The following is a 25,352-nucleotide window of genomic DNA, read 5'->3' as shown; positions in this document are numbered from 1 at the left end:
CCGGAAGTCTTAGGGTCTGGCAGTTAAACGCCGTAAATGCGATGTTTCGACACGCAGGAATTGGAATCTGCACATGTTGCAGCGTGTGTGGCAGCACCGCAGAGCCCTGCTGAAATACGGTAAGACATATAGCCTGGGATAACTTGATCCAGAGGTGGTGCAGATCACGCTGCTGGAGTGGTGTCAGATCAAGGACCTATGCACCCTGCTACACAGTTTTGAAATGTCGACGAAGATGTTTAGCACTGGCAATGTCATTCTCAGCGTGACAATTCTGGTCATCTACATGATGGAGCACACTGTAATTATTATTCTGAGTCAGGTGTTGGGACAAGAGGAAGGGGAGGAAGTACAGGAGGAGTCATATGCGGAAGGGATAACAAGATCTACGAGGTCCAGATGGTCAGCGGCACCTATGCGGCAGTCATGGTGAGGGAGAGGGATTAACAAGGGCGCATAGTATCAGCAAAAAGTGTTGATGAAAGTGCAGGAGCCCATGAAGAAATGGAGGACGAACTGGCGATGGGCATGGAAGACTCAGCAGATGAGTGAGAGCTTGCTCACATTTCGGTTGTGCGAGGTTGTGGGTAGAGGGCAGAGGAAGGATGCACGATTCTCACCTCTCTGCCACCAACACACCAAGGACTTGGTCCTCCTGGATGCACAAGACACATGAGCGCCTTCTTGCTGCACTACCTACATGACCCTCGGATTGTATGAATTTGAACTAATCCTGAATACTGGGTTGCCACACTGTTAGATCCCCGGTACAAGACAAAATTTGGCGAACTAATTCCTGCCATAGAAATAGACGCACGTATACAGGAGTATCTGCAGAATGTGGTACGCAATCTTAGATCTACTTGTCCACTAAACACCAGTGCTGCACAGAGTGAATCTCAACGCTTTGTCCTGGATAGGAGGAAATGGTCTTTTACTTGTCCACATCGGAGGGACCGAGGGATGGCTGCTGTGCTGAGATGGCGTTGAGTACGGTGTCCCTGCACAGTTGCACTTTTGGTCATATCCCAAAATGAGTTGAAAAAGGACAGATGCTGTTGGAAAGGGGAACAGGTGTGTTGGAAAGGGGAAAAAAGTTTTGGTCCGTGGATTTGGTGGTTAAGCAACTGTAACATTTGCTGAAGAAACAACATCTGTTACAGTGGGACTGGCAGATTTGGATAAAGTGGTATATAATCTGTGACCGCTATATAACGAAAATTAATAAGAAAAGAAAGAGAAAGGTATATATCCCCATCAGCAGTCAGTGTCCACCGTGCTCCCAGTTGGAAAAGGAGAGGTTGGCAACTTGAAGGTTTGGTGGAGGATACAGAGCTGTGTGGCTATGAAACTAATAGTAGCCTGAACCGAGTTAGACGCCATTCGGATCTGGAGACTGTGAGCCCTGTTAGCGTCACAGGGTCCACATGCCCACCCAGCCCAGGAACTCCCTGTTAACAACACAGGGGCCATTGAGTACGCTGACCGTGTGCGTAGGGGCCACACCTGTGGACAGCAGGCGCATCAGCAGCAGCAGGCCTGTTAATGCCACTGGGCTGCACAAGCAGGACTGTTAGGACAGGAGCTGGTCTTAACCGTTCTGCGTTACCAACTGTGGTGGTGGCCTGCATCCACCACCCGATCCCTGCCTACCTCTGGCCTAAAGCCGCAATGGGTTCAACACATGGAGGTGTGCTCTTTCGGAGCATAATAGAAGACTGCGCACCTCCTTGTTGGCTCCAGCCCCTTTTATAACCTGGGTCCGCCCCAAACCAGGGTGAACCACAATGCACCTCCTGGAGACAAAAGTAGAGTGACACGTCATGAGTGGCATAACTAGCGTCCTATTTGGAAACGCAACTTCAATGATGACCTCATGGCTGCCATGACCCAAACACCTCACCAGTCATCGTCTGAGCATCAATAATGCGGTGACAAGTCATAGGTGTGGGCCTCTGCAAGCCATTTGGGAGGACACCTGATGCCCTGTGGTCTATATGGGACCCCCACATCAGGGCCAGGGCCAAAGAGTTCATTACCGGACCTAGTCTCTGATGCAGGAAGTGCCTGAGCATGCTCAGTAGCATGAAATACAGTCTCTGAAAAAAGACTATCAGCTTTAGCATGGTGTCTATGCCCAAAACAGGACTTAGACCCGGCACGGAATGCAAGCACCTGTGCAAAGAGGCTTTTCACACTTAGTGTGGGAGCATGCGCTGTATCCCGAAATGAAAACTTAGCGTCAGGAATGGCACAGTCAGGCTGAGCATACTCACTAGGCGAAACACTGTAATTATGCTGCAGCTGGGGTACATCGGCACACGCATGCGCACTAGCTGCCTCTCCACACTTAGACGTGGAGGGGAAATTTGTCTTGGAGATGCTGTCTATGAACAGAAGGAAAAGCTAAAGGAAGCCTGACTTTCTATCCCTCCGAATTATGAAATGCAGCAATGAATTCCATGAGTTTGCTATAACATTAGCGTAGCAAAATGTGCATGAGGGTGTGATGTAGAGGTGCTAGAAATAGCTTGTCACCAGTGGGGCACTAATGGAATACAACAGCCAGTTCTATGATGCCACAAAATGGCAGTATTTTGTGCTATCATTATAGCTTATTAAAAACAGAGCACGAGGTTGTCATGCAGAGGTGCTGCACATAGATTTGCAGTAGTGTGAATTGACAAAAGTACAATAGCCACGTTTAGGATACAACTAGGTACAGTGAGTGTTTGCTAGTAAAATTGCTTAGTTTAAAAAAGTTGTAGTGTGCAATGCAGGCAGACGTGCTATGCAAATGTCTTTGCACTAGTGGGACTATAGCAAAGTCCAATAGCCACGTATAGGATGCCACTAGGTACACTGAGTGTGTGCTAGTATAATGGCTTCGTTATAATTTGTTGGAGTGTGCAACGCAGGCAGATGCGCTCTGCAAATGTCTTGGCACTAGTGGGACTATAGCAAAGTCCAATAGCCACGTATAGGATGCCACTAGGTACACTGACTGTTTGCTAGTATAATGGCTGAGTTTAAAAAAGTTAGAGTGTGCAATGCAGGCAGACGTGCTGCAAATAACGTTCCAATACTGTGAATTGACAAAAGTACAATAGCCACGTATAGGATGCCACTAGGTACACTGACTGTTTGCTAGTATAATGGCTGAGTTTAAAAAAGTTAGAGTGTGCAATGCAGGCAGACGTGCTGCAAATAACGTTCCAATACTGTGAATTGACAAAAGTACAATAGCCACGTATAGGATGCCACTAGGTACACTGACTGTTTGCTAGTATAATGGCTGAGTTTAAAAAAGTTAGAGTGTGCAATGCAGGCAGACGTGCTGCAAATAACGTTCCAATACTGTGAATTGACAAAAGTACAATAGCCACGTTTAGGATGCCACTAGGTACACTGACTGTTTGCTAGTATAATGGCTGAGTTTAAAAAAGTTAGAGTGTGCAATGCAGGCAGACGTGCTGCAAATAACGTTCCAATACTGTGAATTGACAAAAGTACAATAGCCACGTTTAGGATGCCACTAGGTACACTTACTGTTTGGTAGTATAATGGCTGAGTTTAAAAAAGTTAGAGTGTGCAATGCAGGCAGACGTGCTGCAAATAACGTTCCAATACTGTGAATTGACAAAAGTACAATAGCCACGTTTAGGATGCCACTAGGTACACTGACTGTTTGGTAGTATAATGGCTGAGTTTAAAAAAGTTAGAGTGTGCAATGCAGGCAGACGTGCTGCAAATAACGTTCCAATACTGTGAATTGACAAAAGTACAATAGCCACGTTTAGGATGCCACTAGGTACAGTGAGTGTTTGCTAGTATAATGGCTGAGTTTAAAAAAGTTAGAGTGTGCAATGCAGGCAGACGTGCTGCAAATAACGTTCCAATACTGTGAATTGACAAAAGTACAATAGCCACGTTTAGGATGCCACTAGGTACACTGACTGTTTGCTAGTATAATGGCTGAGTTTAAAAAAGTTAGAGTGTGCAATGCAGGCAGACGTGCTGCAAATAACGTTCCAATACTGTGAATTGACAAAAGTACAATAGCCACGTTTAGGATGCCACTAGGTACACTGACTGTTTGCTAGTATAATGGCTGAGTTTAAAAAACTTGGAGTGTGCAATGCAGGCAGATGTGCTCTGCAAATGTCTTAGCACTAGTGGGACTATAGCAAAGTCCAATAGCCACGTATAGGATGCCACTAGGTACACTGAGTGTGTGCTAGTATAATGGCTTCGTTATAATTAGTTGGAGTGTGCAACGCAGGCAGATGCGCTCTGCAAATGTCTTGGCACTAGTGGGACTATAGCAAAGTCCAATAGCCACGTATAGGATGCCACTAGGTACACTGAGTGTTTGCTAGTATAATGGCTTCGTTATAATTAGTTGGAGTGTGCAACGCAGGCAGATGCGCTCTGCAAATGTCTTGGCCCTAGTGGGACTATAGCAAAGTCCAATAGCCACGTATAGGATGCCACTAGGTACACTGAGTGTTTGCTAGTATAATGGCTTAGTTATAATGAGTTGGAGTGTGCAACGCAGGCAGATGCGCTCTGCAAATGTCTTGGCACTAGTGGGACTATAGCAAAGTCCAATAGCCACGTATAGGATGCCACTAGGTACACTGAGTGTTTGCTAGTATAATGGCTTAGTTATAATGAGTTGGAGTGTGCAACGCAGGCAGATGCGCTCTGCAAATGTCTTGGCACTAGTGGGACTATAGCAAAGTCCAATAGCCACGTATAGGATGCCACTAGGTACACTGAGTGTTTGCTAGTATAATGGCTGAGTTTAAAAAACTTGGAGTGTGCAATGCAGGCAGATGTGCTCTGCTAATGTCTTTGCACTAGTGGGACTATAGCAAAGTCCAATAGCCACGTATAGGATGCCACTAGGTACACTGAGTGTTTGCTAGTATAATGGCTTCGTTATAATTTGTTGGAGTGTGCAACGCAGGCAGATGCGCTCTGCAAATGTCTTGGCCCTAGTGGGACTATAGCAAAGTCCAATAGCCACGTATAGGATGCCACTAGGTACACTGAGTGTTTGCTAGTATAATGGCTGAGTTTAAAAAACTTGGAGTGTGCAATGCAGGCAGACGTGCTCTGCTAATGTCTTTGCACTAGTGGGACTATAGCAAAGTCCAATAGCCACGTATAGGATGCCACTAGGTACACTGAGTGTTTGCTAGTATAATGGCTTAGTTAGAATGAGTTGGAGTGTGCAGAGGACAGGAGGGTACAGTGGCAGGATTGTGGTGCTCTGGGTAGAGGAATGGAAGCCTGCCTTTCTATTCCCTCCTAATGGTGAAATGCAGGGAGGAAATCCCTGACCTTGGCTACACAGACGCTGTTGCTGTTTGCAGGACCTGTCACCTATGGCTCTCTGACCCTGCCGGTACGAGCCCTTAAAAGGACTGCTAGAATGTGCTCTCCCTAAGCTGTCTAACGCTGTGTATGCAGCGCATACAGCTGTATCGGCGATAGGACAAAGGACGGAACTGCGACACTGATGTCTGACACCAAAGACGCAGAAGGCAGATAATGGCGATCGTGAAGAAAATGTCCGGTTTTATAATGCAGGGACATGTGACATGCAGATCCTATCACACATGCCGTTGCTTCTCTGCCTCAAAGTCCACTTAGGTGTGTGTGTGTCTGTGATTGGCTGACATGCTGGCCCGCCCCACAAGACGCGCGCGCTTAGGGAAGGAAGACAAGAAAAAAAAAAAAAAAAATGGCGATCGCCATTATAGAAACAGCAGTGATCTGAAGGCGCTGTTCACGCACACTATACACTGAAATGTGATAATAGTTTGATTCACAGAGTGACTTACACTATTACAGCGGAAACCAAGCTATGATTTAGCTGTTTTTTGGCTGCTAGAACCGTTCTCGAACGTTTCTAGAACTATCGAGCTTTTGCAAAAAGCTCGAGTTCTAGTTCGATCTAGAACATGCCCCAAAATCACTCGAGCCTAGAACTGGAGAACCACGAACCACGAACCGCGCTCAACTCTAGTGTACAGTGTAAAAAGACAGCAGAGTAGGGAGAGAGGGTAGTGTGGCGAGGGACATAGAAGGTGTTTACAATGTGGAGGCCATTCTTACCATCACAGGCGCATTATTTTGTATGTAAAGCGTATAGGACATGATTATTGGTGGTTTTACAGATATTTTTCATAAAGAAAGACAGTGTGGCGGCCATAATTCATGGTGGAGGGATGGTGCAGTGGTTGTAGTATATCAGAGGCACAATGTGGAGGCCATGTATCATTAGGGAGACAGTGTAGGGGTCACTTTTTCATCAGAGAGCATAATGGGGGGAAATATTTTGTCAAGTGCACACTATACGGGTTATTTAGTGCACAGTATGTGCGGATATTTTTTATATAATGTAATAATGACACTGATTTTTTTTTAGGGCATCGTGTTGGGATATGTTGTGGAAAACCAGAAAATGGAAGTCTGTGGCAAGAAGCTGTGTACATCCAAAGTCATCATGGCGTCTGGATCACATGAAGAAGAATGGGGTGAGACAAAGCAAATCAGAGAAGAAGTTTCCAATATGGTACCTGGATCTAAGGGAGCATTTATACTGGACAATCCCTGCATTTAATGGGAATCTGTCACAAGGTTTTTGCTCCCATATCTGAGAGCAGCATAATGTAGTGACAGAGACCCTGATTCCAGCGATGTGTCACTTACGGAGCTGTTTGCTATAATTTTGATAAAATCAATGTTTTCTCTGCTGCAGATTTAGCAGTTATACAGAGCTCATAAATATGCTGGACTACCTGCAGCATGCCAAGTAGTCCTGTAATGATAAAATTACAGACTAATCAGGAGTAGATTATCAAAACTACACTAAGCTGGTCAGTAAGTGACACATTGCTGGAATCAGGATCTCTGCCACTACATTATGCTGCTCTCAGATTAGAGGGCAAAAACCTGGTGACAGATTCCCTTTAAATGATAGTCAACCATTTAGTTATATGAAGCCGTTCGGCAGCTGTTTAATGGCCTGTGACTGCAGACTTGTGAATCCTCATAGCATGCACACAGTGCACTGTCATTGTTTTCCAGTGCCGGTGGTGAGAGCGGCCGTCACGTGAGCACAAGTGTGCGATTGCCATACTTCTAGCGACATCTGCATGAGGCTTTAGTCTGACTTATTGGTAGGGTACGTGATCAATTTAAGTGCTTAGAACAGCATGAATGCCAACTACGGCCCTGCCACTACACTTAACCGTTCCAGTCTGCGCATGCATGCTGCAATTTTTTTTTTTCTCAGACCACTCGGTCCAAGGACAAAATCGAACATGTGCACTGCCTCATTGGATAACATTGGTCCGAATGTGATCCAATATTTTGTTGGATCGCACTTGGATCAAAATTACGGGTGTCTACACAAGCTACTAGGCTGCGACACCATAGTTGTAAATATGGTTACCTGGTTAGGGGCCCACTCAGACGTTTCGCCCCCTCTGAGCCAAACCACTAGCTACGCCTCTGCTCCATGTATGAACACTATCAGGCTAGTGACCACCCAGTATATGTACAGAAGGCCCACTAGGTGTCACTATATATTCATATACACCTTTCCCTTGTGTGCAACCATGAGATTCTACTATCAAAAATTCATAGCATAATTAATTAATGATGAGGCTCAATAAAACTTACATGGATGCAGACAAAGTCGGATAAAGGATGTCAACAGGAGGGACTCCGTAGACCACCCTAAGGTAACCAGGGTGTACCGAAACGGCCGTCGGGTGGTCTACGGAGTCCCTCCTGTTCACATCCTTTATCCGACTTGGTCTGTATCCATGTAAGTTTTATTGAGCCTCTTCATTAATTATGCTATGAATTTTTGATGATAGAATCTCATGGTTGCACACAAGGGGAAGGTGTATATGAATATATAGTGACACCTAGTGGGCCTTATGTACATATACTGGGTGGTTACTAGCCTGATAGTTACAGGTTCATACATGGAGGGATCTGAGACCTTAGGGGTTATCGAAGTCCTGCACCAAATTGCTTCACTCTTTTCATGTTGTTTGTTGTTATGATATAAAATAAAAAATCTTTGTAATTCATCAATGGGTGCTTGATCGCTTTTCTTTTTCGTTGTATTGTCCAGAGAAAGTAGCAGAATGCCGACAGCAGCAGGGATGGACACTCCTTGCTCTGTCCTAGCTCCTGTGAAATGGATGGTCAGCGCTGATACAGCCGATAGGACAGATTCTCTGTATAGTCACAGCACTTGCTGGGAATATACCGGAAATATTTTTTATCCGAAGTATACCCCAAAATATTATTAAAATAACCTTTATTAATTTTGCTAAAATTCACCCATAGACAAATACAACATTAAGGGGTGCATCATAATTAGGCAGTCATATAAATATCATCCGTGATATAAACATGCAATTATATATTCAAATCCAATGACCATGATATTACTCCTTCCACCAACCCCCAAATCACATCTAGTTTCTGATTTAAACCATAAAATTGCATAAGGTTCTACAATAGGAAAACAGACGGAAAAGAGGAAGGAAGGAAATATAGGTCAGAGATAATTAGTTTAGTAAAAGTAATTGATATAAATTACCTTATTACGGTATATATTTACTTTTATAACCATCCCTAAAGGCAAAGGAGCCTCTTGTTTGCCTATATAGATGGCTACCATACCAGCCCAATTATTGACACCTCAGATACAATAATAAATAATAACTAGAGGGCCACTTTCAACCAAACTCTATTGATACTTATCAGTATCCACAGATCATTATTCGCATTGGCATTGTCATCATAGTGGAGACTAATATCAAAATATTGGAGATAGCCCCTCCATTAGATATATGATGGAATTCCTTTAGGAAATTCCCAACAGGCCAGAGATATAACACAGGCACCTGCCATCATCTGACCGGTTAGTATAGATTAAAAAAAAAAAACAAAAAAAAAAAACACAAAACATCAGTATAATATAAAGTCCAATAAGATAGATGTTTGTTAATACGGGTTAGTAATAATTTCCACTCTTGATACATGGATCATAAAAGCATTACATATCCACTTAGAATTTCCATGATTAGAGAAGAAATTTCACAGATCTTCATGGGATTAGTAGGATTAAGATTTTAGTATATGCAACTTCCATTTATTCTGACCAGACATATACTGTGCTTGCTTGATAGCATTAAATATTAAAATGACCTTCACCTCGACGCGTTTCCCCCCTTCTCTATTCAAACCAAGGGGTTCATCAGGAGGATTTATCAATAGGATCCATGAGTATGCCAAATTTCAATAATTCATTAAGAATCTAAAAAAGAAATATGGAGCCTCTCAGTACACATTACAGTGGTACCTTGCTTAACGAGAACAATCCGTTCTGGGACTGTGCTTGTTAATCAAGGTACTCGTTCGGCAGAGCAAGATTTCCCATAGGAAATCATTGCAATGCTGACGATCCGTTCCACAACTTCTAAAATGTCCCATCCTGGTCCCCTATTCTGTCATTCCACACATGCACACACAAACTCACACAAACACACACACAAACACACACAAACACGCACACAAATATATTATTTGCTCACCTTACCTTCCGTTCCATCGCCGGTCTGCTGGGACTTGCTGTTCTCTGGTACGGGGCCGGGCTGTGTAACGCGTTACCATAACGACGAGGCAGGAAGTTCCCGGCCAGAGCGCTGACGTCAAAGGCAGAGCCGCTTGCCTCTGACTGCCTTTCATTAGCGATGACCGGAAGTTCCTCCCTCGTCGCTATGACTGCAGATACACAGCGTGGACTGGAGCGGAGCAGCGCACTACAGCACCAAGGAGGCCGGCGATGAAACGAAAGGTAAACATATTATGTTATATTATATGCTCACCTTACCTTCCGTTCCATCGCATGCCTCCTGGGTCTTGTAGTTCGCCGCGATGTACCCGGGAGCTACAAGAACCATGAGACCGGCGGTGGAACGGAAGGTAAGGTGAGCATAATACTTTGTGTGTGTGTTTGTGCGTGCTTGTGTGTGTTTGTGTGGACTGCAAGTGCGGGTCAGAGTGTGGTGGATGTACGGAACCGGAAGTGTGTGCGGTGAGAATTTCGCTCGTACAGCAAAGCTTTCTCGTAAAGCGGGTTACAAATTTACAGAAAGCTTTGCTTGTTAAGCGAAATTCTCGTTAAGAGGGTTACTCGTTAAGCGAGGTACCACTGTATTCATATTCGCTAGTACAGGAAATCCCATTTCTAATCTAATCTTAGGCTTCAACCACCAAAAACATGGGATGATAGATATACAGAAGCCCAAGTGAAAAGATCACATACAGCTATCATTTAAAATTAGGGGCAATTTAAAGGAAACCTCCTCCCTCATATTTAAACATTGCCCAGATAATCAACATAAACAAATGCCTTTTGCCAGTAGAATCCCATATACTGATAAAAAGGGATCCCCAATAGTGAATCTATCCCACCACAGGCCATAATAACAACCTATATGTTCCACAAAGACATCTCCCATAGACAAATATAAGTCCCAGATTTACTCACCCTGAGCACCTCAGATCTGCTCCAAAAAGTGATAGAGCCCGGTAAAACAATATTCTATGGGCTCAACACCCCTCCCACATGGTGGACCGGCTGTACGCCATGCTTCCACAAGTTGGATAGTTCAAAATAAGCGGCACAACAAGTCCCAGGTTATGGGCGGTATTTAAATACACAGACGCCGCCTAATTTTCGGCCTCCCGTAACCCAGTATCCGGTAGTATTGCGCATGCGTTAAGTTACGCAAACTACATAACTGTATAAGGCTACTAAGGATACAACATAAATCCCTGAACTTAATTCACCGAAGTTACTGCGGTATGCATTAGACTGCTCATATAGCGCAGGTACGCATGAAAGCAAAGCAAAATCACGTTAACCACCATGTCTTAACCAGACACACTACGCATACGCTAAATTGCACAAGCAATATAAGATAACAGATAATGGGAATAATCAAGGATTCAAATTAATACCCATATCTCAATAATCACAAATACTGCATATGCGTTAAACGCATGACTCAGATCAAAAGTGGGAGAGGTTGTATAAGTTCCAAAAGAGATAGAGGTCAATGAAAAACACCCTTTGTTTGCCATTCACATTTGACACCATGCCAACTATTGGCCCAAGTATATACGTAGCAAAAAAAAATATATAGGGAAATATAATTCTTAGTAGAACACATCAAGGGTAATCCTCATATATGGCAACCTTCAATCCAGGGACATGTTTTATCAGTTTAATATCTTGAAAATATACATTATTTACAGAAGAAACAACAAAGAGCCAGCACCAATGTGCACTAAGGCATCAAATATTCCAAACTGCATTATAAAAAATTTTTTTTTTTTTTTTTTTTTTTTTTTTTTTTTTTTTTTTTTTTTTTTTGAGATTTTTGGCAAAAAATTGCAATTTCTTGAGCTGCTTCGCCACGTCACGGCAAATCTCATTTGAAGCAGTCCTACACTAAAATATTTTTATAAAATGTGCCATGCGGCCTCACATATAAATAGCAGAACTGCTCTCAGCAGCACTCACCTGGTCTATTGCAGTCCCGTACCCATGACTGAGTCATGGCTGTGGGCGGGACAGGTCCAAGCAAATGCTGCATGAAGTATATATATAGCCTGTGGACAAAGCCTGATGACCCAATGTGAACAGTCACCAAACGCCAAAATCTATACAGATGGAATACATCCCAAATTGGGGTGCATAGCAAGGTGGAGGTCAACCACCGACCAATTCAACAAAGAAACAACAAAGAGCCAGCACCAATGTGCACTAAGGCATCAAATATTCCAAACTGCATTATAAAAAATTTTTTTTTTTTTTTTTTTTTTGAGATTTTTGGCAAAAAATTGCAATTTCTTGAGCTGCTTCGCCACGTCACGGCAAATCTCATTTGAAGCAGTCCTACACTAAAATATTTTTATAAAATGTGCCATGCGGCCTCACATATAAATAGCAGAACTGCTCTCAGCAGCACTCACCTGGTCTATTGCAGTCCCGTACCCATGACTGAGTCATGGCTGTGGGCGGGACAGGTCCAAGCAAATGCTGCATGAAGTATATATATAGCCTGTGGACAAAGCCTGATGACCCAATGTGAACAGTCACCAAACGCCAAAATCTATACAGATGGAATACATCCCAAATTGGGGTGCATAGCAAGGTGGAGGTCAACCACCGACCAATTCAACAAAGAAACAACAAAGAGCCAGCACCAATGTGCACTAAGGCATCAAATATTCCAAACTGCATTATAAAAAATTTTTTTTTTTTTTTGAGATTTTTGGCAAAAAATTGCAATTTCTTGAGCTGCTTCGCCACGTCACGGCAAATCTCATTTGAAGCAGTCCTACACTAAAATATTTTTATAAAATGTGCCATGCGGCCTCACATATAAATAGCAGAACTGCTCTCAGCAGCACTCACCTGGTCTATTGCAGTCCCGTACCCATGACTGAGTCATGGCTGTGGGCGGGACAGGTCCAAGCAAATGCTGCATGAAGTATATATATAGCCTGTGGACAAAGCCTGATGACCCAATGTGAACAGTCACCAAACGCCAAAATCTATACAGATGGAATACATCCCAAATTGGGGTGCATAGCAAGGTGGAGGTCAACCACCGACCAATTCAACAAGGAAATTATTTACAGAAGGGCATTCCCCACATTATTGAATTAGCTATTAATTAGCCCCTTATCCAAAGAAAAATTGGCAACCATTAGCATACTTCAAAAACAGATAGAACCCGCCATTTATCAGACCAGGCTAAACAAAAATGCAAATCATCTTTAGATCTGACATTCCCTAGCTTCATTTTTTATATAACTGGACCCCAACCTGAAACAGCCAAGGAAAGGACAGAACCCCTCCAAAAGGATTCAAAGGAATCACTTAATGACCAACAAAATCCCACCACCAACATATTAATCCAGGAAGCAGCCATAAGTCAACATTTCGTTGAGACCTTTCGGTTTTACACAGTCCATACGGAAAATCCATTCAGTTTCTTTCCTAGGGATCTTATTGTCCCAATTTCCACCTCTATCATTTTGTTTAATCACTTTTAAGACCTCAAATTTATATATGGGCCCCAAACAGTATCTAGGAAAAAAAAAGTTAAACTGAATATACAGTGGAACCTTGCTTAACGACAACAATCCGTTCTGGGACTGTGCTTATTAATCAAGTTACTCATTCAGCAGAGCAAGATTTCCCATAGGAAATCATTGCAATGCTGACAATTCGTTCCACAACTTTTTAAATGTCCCATCCTGGTCTCCTATTCTATCATTCCACACATGCACAAACGCACAGAAACACATAAAAACACACACAAACACACAAGCACGCACACGCACATATTATATGCTCACCTTACCTTCCGTTCCACCGACGGCCTCATGGTACTTGTAGTTCGGTGCGAGCACGTCGCGATGTACCCGGGAACTACAAGAACCATGAGACCAGCGGTGGAACGGAAGGTAAGGTGAGCATAATACTGTATATGTGTGTGTGCGTGTGTGTATGGACTGCAAGTGCGGGTCAGAGCACGGTGGATGGACGGAACTGGAAGTGTGTGCGGTGAGGATTTTGCTCGCATAGAAAAGCTTTCTCGTAAACCGGGTTACATTTTACAGAAAGCTTTGCTTGTTAAGCGAAATTCTCGTTAAGTGGGTTACTCGTTAAGCGAGGTACCACTGTACCTGAAATGTCCCTCCTCCTTACAGCTGAATAGACCACTCTGTCCAGCAGAGATGGAGGGAGCTGGAGACTGGGTGGCGTCAGTTGTGATGTTACGACCAGCCTCTGCCACACAGGAAAACAAGTCGGGGTGACGGCAGCTCCTCCAAAATCAGGAGTGAGCTGGTCACATACCAACGTTTGGCATCTAGGCAACTGTGCAGAATGCTGACAGTGAGGTGAGTATATTACAAACATTCTGCATCCTAGGTCCAAACAGAATTTATAGAGAAAGCCCGTGCATACCCATTAATTATCTTAAATTAATATATTCCAAGTCAAGCAAAGTCTCCTTTTTAGTTTTGGTACAAAAAGGGTTATCCCCATCTGTTTTATAGGGATTACTTCAAACTGTTACCACTACGGGTAGCAGTAGCACATATTTCTCCAAAGGGTCCATCATATGGAGCTACAGGCACTCCGTATTCCCTGGAGACGCTTCTAGGCATGAATACCTGCACATTACTACAGGCTATGTTTCATTGGCAGGTTTTTTTTTCTGACAATTTTATTTATTTTTTTTATTTACTGATGTCATATGAGATCAATATGTGAAGCCCAAACCACTCTAATGTGCTGAATAGGTGAATTCCATTTATTGAAAAGAAAAAAAAAAAAATTCTTTCAGCTCACCTCTCTAACAAATGCTGTATTTTCACTAAATTTATACCGGTAGGTACATTCCGAATGTATAATTTACCTAATGAACCTTTGTGCGGCTCTTATAAGAAGAAAATAAAGTAATGAAGACAGACGCCATGTGAATTATCTTTTTTATTTTATTTTTTTTAAATTGGAACTCTCCATTAAAATTTACCATCCCCAAATCAATATAGAATACCCTTTACATGTGGAAGAACTGACATTTCTGAATGTAGCAAGGCTTAATATGTACAGTCTATATTTCCAGGATATTATAACCAATTATATCAAACATCTTATTTTATACATATAGTGCAGACTCAAAAATTCAGCAGTCCATAAAAATAGAGGCTAGTAGCAAGAAAACTGGCACGAAAGTTTCTGAATTCCCAGCAAATATAGGTTTTGAATATAAAAATTATTAGATAAGGAATTTAACAAGGATATTCAAGTAATGTCAATTTTAGGTAACAGTATTACATGAAAATATGCAAATAAAAAAAAAAAACCTAAACCCCTTGGGCCTCGAATAGTAGGTTTTATTAGGAAATGAATGGCCTATATATTTTTTTATATTACGTAAATCTAGAATCTGATACAATCTGGTTTTAAAAAAAAACATTTTTTTTATTGTGTATAGGTTTTATAGTAGCCACATGGACCAAAGTAATCAAACCTTGAGATAATTATTATCTTCTTAGAGAATTTCCAAGCCGTGCTCCGTGACAATCACCTTGCTGAATGTTGCGATCTGTATTAGGCTAGAATCACATGCGTGAGTCTCGCATCAGCATCACCCTCCACGGCTGCACGCTCTGCGGACACGAGAGTCTCCGCTGCATAGAAATACATGCAGCAGACCCGCTACTGTCAGGAGAGTGTGCGGCCGTGGCGGGTGATGCCGATGCGAGTCACTCGCAAGTGTGTCTCCAGCCTTAGAGATGTTGCCAGTCACAGTAATCCCGCCTGGCATAACTACTGAGCAGTAATCGGGAAAGAACAGGAAGTATCAATACATCATGGAAATCATGGTGAAAACTGCAACATTTCATATTTTAATGTATATTAATATTTGTATTTAGTTACATGGGAAATAAAAAAATATGTTTTCATAATCCTGCCTGGCATACCTACTGAGCAGTATCTCTACAGTACAGGAAGTATCAGTCCATTATGGAGCTCGTTGTGAGAACTGCAACATTTCATAGTTTAATAAATATATATATATATATATATATATATATATATATATATATATATATATATATATATATCTCTATCTATCTCTCTGTGTGTGTGTGTGTGTGTGTGTGTGTGAGTTATATATATATATATATATATATATATATATATATATATATATATATATATATATGTATATATATATGTATATATATATGTATTATATATATATATATATATATATATATATATATATATATATATATATATATATATATATATATATATATACATATACATACACACATACATATATATATTACTAATAAGTAATATATTTTCTTAGATGGGGAAATTAAAAAAATAGGTTTTTAAAAACCTGATTTAAAAACAAAAGGTGGTTTTCTGATGACATTCTCTTTAACATTAATATTTTATTTTCTAAGAGTGATGAAAAATTTAACTTCTGAGAAATTACCAATGAAAATACTAAATGACACATGAGACTAAATTTTGGTTTTCAAAATTGTCATGACAAAATTTGGCTTTTTAGTTGTAGAGGTACAACATGTGTATGAATGTCTAAAAACACAGAAACTAGTAGTTTACAAAAGCTTGCCAATTATTCTGTAGGATTTACTGAGGCTCATAAAAACAGGCAGCCAAAGGGATTTAGTATTGGCATAGTGCAGTTAGGGTAGTGCTGCAGCCAGTTGCCCGACAGCAAGACAGATTTTGTCTGAACTTTTTTTTTTTTTTTTTTTAAACAAAAAGGATAATCTATGAATGTATGAGTTTTGATTGTTTGTTTGAAAGGATAATGGGAGGGGGGGGGGCTAGAACGTTATGGCATTTTAAACACTGGCAGCATGAGTAGGGATTGGAAATAGCTTTGTAGGCATGTTGTTGAAGAAAACACAGATATCACTTGAAGGAAGAAAATGAAACTCCACATCCGCCTCATTCTGTTCTCTAATAGCCATCTAGGCGGTGCTGCCTTGTAGATTAGTTTAGTTATGCACGCTTTACCGACAGTGCCCTGACTGATGTCCTGTTCAACAAAGCTAGTGTATGAAGTCAGCAAAACGTTAATTAGTTGTCCACCTTTGGGGGTAATTTTTTTTTTTTTCTTATCTTACTTTAATGCATGTATTTTGTCTAAAAATCATTTTTGTAATTGTAAAAATTCTTGCACTTTTCCGTTCTACTGCAAAAACGTAACAATTTTTGCAGTATAAAAGGCAAAGTTTATAGTGTTGAGCAAGTAGTTGACTATTCGTACTCACTATGCTGTTATGCGAGTAGCGGATAGTACTCACTATTTGTTACGAGTAGTGGACACAATGTAAGTTAATGGGAAATACTCGCCAAGTAGTGAGTAACCCGAAAGCTGTACTTTTCGAGCAAGTAGCGAATAGTACGGCTTTCAGGTTACTCGCTACTTAGTATTTCCCATTGACTTACATTGCGCCCGCTACCGGTAACAAATATGCGAGTAACGGACAGTACTCGCTAACAGCATAGCGAGTACAACTAGATAACTTCTTGCTCAACACTAAGGCTATGTGCGCACGTAGCGTTCTGCCCTGCAGAAATTTCTGCAGCGATTTGAACAGCACACGTGCGCTTCAAATCGCTGCAGAAAGAGTCCGTAATGGGGAAAAAAAAAAAACCCGATTCCATGCACTCTGACTGCAGCCCCTCCTAGACAGAGCAGGGACTGCATGCAGAGCGCAGGAAAGAAGTGACATGTCACTTCTTAGAATGCGCGCTTCGGGCAGCAGCCGAAGCGCTGCGCTTTAAGACGCCACATGCGCACGTCTCCTGCATAATCTTCATAGATTATGCTGGGGACGCAGGACGCATACAGTTACGCTGCGGTGCAGATCGCAGCGTAACTGCAAATACGCAACGTGCGCACATAGCCTAAAAGTTTCATTTTGAGCTCCTCTAAGTTGGATGACTATAGACCACATCAAAGCTGAATATGCAAATACGTAAACGTGTAAAATTATATACATACATAAAAAAAAAAAAAAAAAAAAAAGATCGACCCTTTCCCCTTTAAAGTCAAAATTGGCCTGCTAACGTCAACTAGTCACCGTTGCAGCACTGGTTATATGATTATTGATCTGTGAGGTTTCCTCCTATGTTTTCTCCAGGTACATGTCTGCAAAGGCATTTAAGGGTACTTTCACACTTGCATTGTTTGGCAGCCGTTGCAATCTGCCACTTTGGGAAACAGCGCAATCCGTTAACGGATGTGCGCTGTTTCCCATTGACTTGTATGGACGACGCCTTGCGATGGATGGCCTTGTGTTGTATCCGCCGGCCGACACTGCGTTGCATCCACCGGGCGGAAAGAACGCAGCATGTAGCGTTTTTCTGCGCTTCCCAGAGTCAAAAAACCGCAATGTGTTGGATTCCGTCGGTATCCGTCATTTTTATAATGGAAGCCTATGGTGGCGGAATCGGTCATTTGACGGATTCCTGTGACTGAACCGTCTTTACACAACTGCGCATGCTCAGTTGAGTAAATTGCTGAAAAAAAAGCTACAAATGGATTCCGTTGTTTTGGAGGATCCGTCGCATCAGTTGTGCCAATATATGCAACGCATCCGTAACATCAGTCACACAACGCAATGCAACAGATGCTGCACAACGCAAGTGTGAAACTAGCCTAAGAGGCCAACTGCAGAATGCTAGTGGCTTCATTACCACTACTTTGCTGACCGGTTCCCTTTAAAGGTCAGAACTGGCATGTAGCATGTGCCTGGGTTATTGTCGTGTATCCAACCGGAGCTTTTTATCAGGATTTGTGTGATACTTAAATATGAAAATAAAAAGACAGTAAGAAAATCCATCCCCACAACGTTGTAATAAATGCTTAAACTAAAAATCTGCAGAAGCCGTCAGTGTCGCTGTATTTGATCAGCCATCATGGCTACCGACTTTGCTGTCATTTGTTTTGTAATAAAAATGATAAAAAGTAGATGATTAAAAGTAACTAAAATGCAAGCAAAAGACTCATTCTACATAAACAATGATCCATCATGCCAAACCAAAGAAATTCTGATGTCCGCTAAGAACCATAGCAGCATCTCCAGTCACACAGTCCTGGTTACAGGCACTTTATATCCTTGTGCTATTGATACTATTACAATAATGTCATTAGTGTCGCAGTGTACATTTTTTTTGTGCATTTTCAATTAAAGAAAAAATAGAAATTTTGAGTCTTTACTTAAAATATATTACAATTATCACACCATTAGATTATAAGCAGAACACCCAATAGAAGCCACTTACTGATAAATTGATATTAGCAGATATCTTCCATTGTTAAGCACTGCCTCCTTGTATAGTACAGTCTTCACCAGAGACTATAGGGCACGGTGGTCCTAAACATGACCGCTGAAGGAAGGGCATGTAAACAGACAGCCATCAGCAGCCTCTATTAAAAACACACAGTGCATGGGAAGCTAGCGCATGCGCAGTGCCGTGAGCAGCATTTTTGGAAAGAAGCCACTAAAGAGTTTTGGGATGGAGGCTCCTTCACCAGCGACCATGATTAGGACTGGAGATCAGTGCAGGAGCGTCACTTTACAAAGAAATTGGTGCAGAACGTCTTAGGGCAGTTTCACACATCCAGCTTTTCGCCGGATTTGGCGCACTCCAGTACAGTGTGATACAGTACAATGGCCGCGTGACAAGCTCCGGTCACATGCTGTCATCTGACTGGAGCATGTGACCGGAGCTTGTCGCGCTGCCATTGTAGTGTATCACACTGTACTGGAGTGCGCCAAATCCGGGGAAAAGCTGGATGTGTGAAACGGCCCTTGAAAATGCCATTTCCAGCACCTTTCTGAGAATTATCATAAAGTGGAAGACCCTTTTAAGTTCTCAAAGTAAAAAAAAAAAAAGCAAAATGAACAAATCATCCCACATTTAACATAAGACTGTGATTTCCATTTAAAATCAATTTAGGAATTAATCAACCATTCTCATTTTCCCCGACCTATATTTGTATGCTGATACTATTTCTTATAGGAACCATTCTCTTGTGCTCTCGAGGCTTTCTATATCATGTGTCACATAAAAAATAAAGTACCATACCAGTGTGGAGCTCCTGAACTGCTGCGGGTACAGAGATTCAGGTCTGCAGACCTCTGCTCAAATTATTATGGCCCTTTAGTCGGGCAGTGGACATGTACAAAGCAGAATAAAGGGCATTGCATCTCAGAAAAGATTGTCATACTTCATTAAAGATATAAACTGATAATATGGTGCAGGATATACCATGGGATATTGTGGTGGACATACCATTGGTGCAATCTGTGCAGCCGCTTCTGAGCCCAGGAGGTAAGGGGGCCACATCAACCTCCATTCCAGGTGGAGTTGTGTACTAAAGGGAACCGGTCACCAGTTTTTTAGCCTATAAGCTGCGGCCACCACCACCGGGCTCTCATATACAGCATTCTAACATGTTGTATATAAGAGCCCTGGCCACTGTGTAGAACATAAAAAACACTTTATAATACTCACCTAAACCAGTCGCTGCGGTGGATGTGGCTAAAATGGGCGTCTTCATTCTCCGGCGCCTCCTCTTTCGGCCATCTTCGTCCTCCATCTTCTGAAGCCACGGTGCATGACGCATCCAATGCATTCAGGTCCTGAGCAGGCGCACTTTAATCTGCTCTGAGCAGGGCAGATCAAAGTATTGTAGTGCGCATGCGCAGGACCGGCGAGTGTGTATGATGTAGACTCATCATACACACAGGCTTCAGAAGGAGGACGAAGATAGCTGAAAGAGGAGGCGCCGGCACCGGAAGACAAAAAACGCCCATTTGAGCCACATCCATTGCAGCATCCGGTTTAGGGGAGTATTAAAGTAATTTTTATGTTCTACACAGCGGCCTGGGCTCTTGGGGACCCTCTGCTGTCTGTGTTCACCAGTGATGGACTAAAAATAATGTAATATGCTTGTTATGCACCTAGGACCCTTTAGAGAATGTTACAATACTGAGCAAACTCTTTGTAACACAATGTCCTGTACTGCCTATAATGGAGGTCCGCAGCCAACAAAACAGAAGAGCCCATTTAAAATGGAACCTAATGATCACTGACTGATCAAACCAAGCAATGGCACTAGATCCAGCCCTAACGTAGCCAACAGTTAAGTGACCTCTCACACCTACTTCTTGCCATCTGTTCTGCCCCCATGTTCTGGGAGGCACAGAAGGGTGGATATAGATGGAAAAATGATGATGCTCTTCACATGTCTGCTTGGTTTGAACAGTCATTTTTTATGACCAGATTATCTTTAACTGCAACGGTATGGTTTTGACCCTAGTGTTAAGATTTAATCAATGTATTTCCATAGTACCAACAGTGCACAATACTACCTGGAGCTTTCAACATGTAAGGGGCTACATCCAACTCTTGGATTACAGGCACATTAGCCTGTAGGATTCTAGGAGACCTATCCTCAACTTGTGCATCACTGGTCCCCTCCCTCTCATGTCTATTTAATGGTATAAAACTACTACTCACAGCATGAGCTAACAGCTCGATATTATAAGAACATGCTAGAAGTTGTAGTTTTGCCCCAGGTACAGATCCTAAAGTTAGAAAACAATGCTCTACATCAGTGGTTCCCAAACTCCAGTCCTCACGACCCCCAACAGGTCATGTTTTCAGGATTTCCTTAATATAGCATAGGTGATGCCTTGATAATGATTCCATCAGCTGTTCAATTGTAAGGAAATCCTGAAAACATGACTTGTTGGGGGCCGTGAGGACTGGAGTTTGGGATGCCCTGCTCTACGTGAACCGTCTGGCCGTGCAAACTTTGGCAATAGATATATAATGTTCTGTGACATAAGACATACATACAGCAATTAATAAGTAAAGTCTATTAAAAATAGTCTATGGTTCCAAAAGACATTTAGGTAAAATGTAAATCATCTGCATAAAAAGCTTGTAGTTTTGCTTAAAATTAAGAAAAAAAAATAACAAAAAAACCAATAAGAATAAAAAAATGTAACCATTTCTGGTCAGCCGTCGTACATTTTGCATTTCATTGACCAGCAAGACCAAATTTATTGTCTTTTCTATTCTTCCTTCTCTTGAGGTGGTTCTGTGGAAGAATCTTCAGTGATTTTCTCGTCATTTAAAGTGGAATCTGCCGCACTGTCCTCTTCAGCCAGAGATTCACTCGCTGGAGCCACTTCAGAAGGATTGCTCACCAGATCCTCAAAGGTGATTAAAGAGTTCTGTTCAGCGAGTGCTTGATCCAAGTCAGAGTGTGACATGGGGATGTCCGGAGGAGGCGCGTCTGACACGGTGACGTGCTCTGGAAATAGAGGGGCTGTCAGTCCACTGGGATAATAATCATGAGGAATATGATAGTATCCAAAATAAAACGCTTAACCCCACTAGACAGGTCATCAGCTTGACTGGTAGGGGTCTGGAGACTTCAATGAATACATTGAGTTGGACATTGCCTTGAACATTCATCTTTGGTACTGCGGCTCAGCCCTAGTCAAGTGACCAGGGCTCAGACAGTCACACAGATGACTGCGGCAATGTACCAGCTACTACAGGAAAGTGAACTGGAGTCCCCAGTGAGGACAACAGTGGAGGCACTTGAGAACAGGAACCCACTAACTACATGATATTGTGAAACCCCCATTCAAATATCATAATATGTTTATGCCTACTACTGTCAATTTCACAGGAAGCCAATTACCTCTGAATATTTTGTGAGGAAACTGAAGTACAAGGATAAAGCTCAAGGAGTGAAGGGAAGAACATGTCTAATCCATGTAGATGTTGCCCTTGGTGGGGGTTCTAACTCAGGAGCCCAGTGCTGCAAGGCCACAGTATCATTACCGGTTGCAGTGTGACCTGGTCTTGTAGTTGTTGCTGGCTCCTAGACCTGGTAAAGATTTTCATGGGTTGTCCTAGGTACCATATTTTTCGGATTATAAGACGCACTTTTCCTCCCAAAAATTTGGGAGGAAAATGAGGGGTGCGTGTTATAATGCAAATTCAGCTTACCGGGAGGTGGAGAATGGGGGCTGTGTGGAGCAGGGCGATGCGGCGGGTGAGGTGCTCTGTCGACGGTGCGGGCTTCAAATAATGATGCCCGGAGTCTACACGTGTACAGCTGGAGCTCTCGGCTCAAGATCTGATCTGTGCATGCGCCCAATAATTTCCCAGCAGTGGACTTAATGAAAATGGTGCCAGCGCAGATAAGAGCTTAGCTAGTCATTGAGCAAAGAGCTCAATTCGCGCACGGTCCGACTCGGGCATCCATTTCTTCGAAGTTCATACAGCCGACCGAGCATCTGACACACCTGCTGCACCACCCTGCTCCATACAGCCAGCACGGCCCAGATTGCAGCATCGCCCCTGCCTCCTGTGCAGGGGCATACATAGAAGTCATGGGGCCCCATAGCAGAATGTCTACCTGGGCAGAGCCCATACACTCCAGCCCTACCTGGGCGGAGCCCATACACTCCAGCCCTACCTGGGCGGAGCCCATACACTCCAGCCCTACCTGGGCGGAGCCCATACACTCCAGCCCTACCTGGGCGGAGCCCATACACTCCAGCCCTACCTGGGCGGAGCCCATACACTCCAGCCCTACCTGGGCGGAGCCCATACACTCCAGCCCTACCTGGGCGGAGCCCATACACTCCAGCCCTACCTGGGCGGAGCCCATACACTCCAGCCCTACCTGGGCGGAGCCCATACACTCCAGCCCTACCTGGGCGGAGCCCATACACTCCAGCCCTACCTGGGCGGAGCCCATACACTCCAGCCCTACCTGGGCGGAGCCCATACACTTCAGACTTTTTTTTATTAAATTTGTGGTGCGTCTTATAAAACAAAAAAATTGGTATATTATCTAGTCTCTGAACAAGGAGAACTACTAAAGTAGAACAATCCCCATGATCATACCAAAGTAAAACGTCTTTCAGATGATTAAAGGATATGGAGGCCTTTTGGGGCACTTTTTTATTTACATAAATGCATGTATTTTGGGCCAAAATCATTTTTGTGATTGGCTTTCATCTAAAATGTTGCATCACTTGGCTCTTACAGGCTCTTTGTTTTCCTGTCACATTGCTGGCTGTAGAATTAATGATTTGAGAGACTTTCAGTGAGCTCGTTTTGACTTGGAACTCTTTCATCTGTCTTTTCAGAGTTCCTCTCAGCTGATTTATAAATCGCAAAACTTCATTAGGTCTATGGTCATAAATCAGCTAAGGGAAGCTCAGAAAAAACCCCAAAGTTAAATGCTTTGTCAGAATGAGCTGAATGAGGACTCATGCTGCAGCCAACAACAGACAAAAACTCAAAAAAGTTTTATGGAAGTCAATCTCTGCAAATTTGTTTTAATGAAACCCAAATGCTAAGCTAGAAGAATGTCCTAAAACACTCCTCAACTAGTTTGAAGAGAAAAGCTGAAGTCAATAATACATAATGGTCGGCTCACCATTAATCTGCCATCTACCCATCAGTTTATATACCGCACATACCAATATAAGCACTCAGCTCTTCAGCAGTCATGATCTTGTCCGTGTCGGTGGGAAGATCCGGAGTAACATTCAGGAGAGGCGGAGAGGTCACATCCAGCAGTTGTGTGAGATCTGGGATCTCAGGTGCCTGAATGTCAGACCCGTCAGGAAATCCTAATATAAGAAAAACGTTTTCAATTTAAAGGAAGCCGTCAAATCAAACTTTTTTTATTGCCTTTACCTTTTTAAATATACAGTCATGGCCAAAAGTGTTGGTACCATTGAAATATTTCAGAAAATTAAGTATTTTTCCCTAGAAAATTATTGCAATTACACGTTATTTCAATTGGACGTTTATTTTTTGTGTATTGGAGGACCAAAAAAAAAAAAAAAAAGCAAATAGGACATAATTTCAAACGAAACCCCAAAAATGAGCTAGACAAAATTGTTGGCACCTTTCAAAAACGGTGGGTAAACAACTTTGTTTCAAGCATGTGATGCTAGTTTAAACAAACCTGTGGGCAATATGTAAATCACACATGAAACCAGATAAAAAGGGGGGAAGTTGACTCAGTCTTTCCATTGTGTGCCTGTGTGTGCCACACTAAGCAGGGAGAACAGAAAGAGGAGAGAACTGTCTGAAGACTTGAGAACTAAAATTGTTGAAAAATTTCAATCTCAAGGTTAAAAGTTCATCTCCAGAGATCTTGATGATCCTTTGTACACTGTGTGCAAAACAATCAACAACCCAAGGCTTTGTGGCCAATTTACCTGAAAAGCAGCGGAAAAATGATGAAATATTGCAACACAGGAAAGTGCGGATGGCAGATAAGCAGCCCCAATCAAGTTCCAAAGATATTCAAGCTGTCCTGCAGGCTCCGGGTGCATCAATGTCAGCACAAACTATCCATCAATATTGGAATAAAATGAAACTAAGACAGGAGGCTGCACTGCTGACAGAGAAATAAAAAAGCTAGACTGCAGTTTGCCAAAATGTACATGAGTAAGCTAAAATCCTTCTGGGAAAGTATCTTGTGGAAAGATGAGAACAAGATAGCGCGTATTGGTAAAGCACATCACTCTACTGTTTATGGAAATTATAATGAGGCCTTCAAAGAAAAGAACACAGTACCTACAGTGAAATATGGTGGAGGTTCAAA

General features: G+C 42.4%; 1 protein-coding gene across 1 annotated transcript in view; it reads right to left on the bottom strand.

The window, feature by feature from the left end:
- Positions 1–19,446: 19,446 nt before the first annotated feature.
- GORASP1 (golgi reassembly stacking protein 1) overlaps positions 19,447–25,352 on the bottom strand; it is a 71,915-nt gene continuing 66,009 nt past the window's right edge. Inside the window, exons 8-9 of the mRNA XM_075315407.1 lie at positions 24,214–24,366; positions 19,447–22,019 (exon numbers count right to left, since the gene is read on the bottom strand). Of these exons, the coding sequence (XP_075171522.1) occupies positions 21,778–22,019; positions 24,214–24,366 (395 nt within the window). The 3' untranslated portion in view covers positions 19,447–21,777. The remainder of the gene's footprint in view (positions 22,020–24,213; positions 24,367–25,352) is intronic.

Source organism: Anomaloglossus baeobatrachus, chromosome 6 (assembly GCF_048569485.1).
Source record: "Anomaloglossus baeobatrachus isolate aAnoBae1 chromosome 6, aAnoBae1.hap1, whole genome shotgun sequence".
Lineage (NCBI taxonomy): Eukaryota > Metazoa > Chordata > Amphibia > Anura > Aromobatidae > Anomaloglossus > Anomaloglossus baeobatrachus.
The sequence above is the reverse complement of the archived record's forward strand: the minus strand, read 5'-3'. Positions and strand labels throughout refer to the sequence as shown.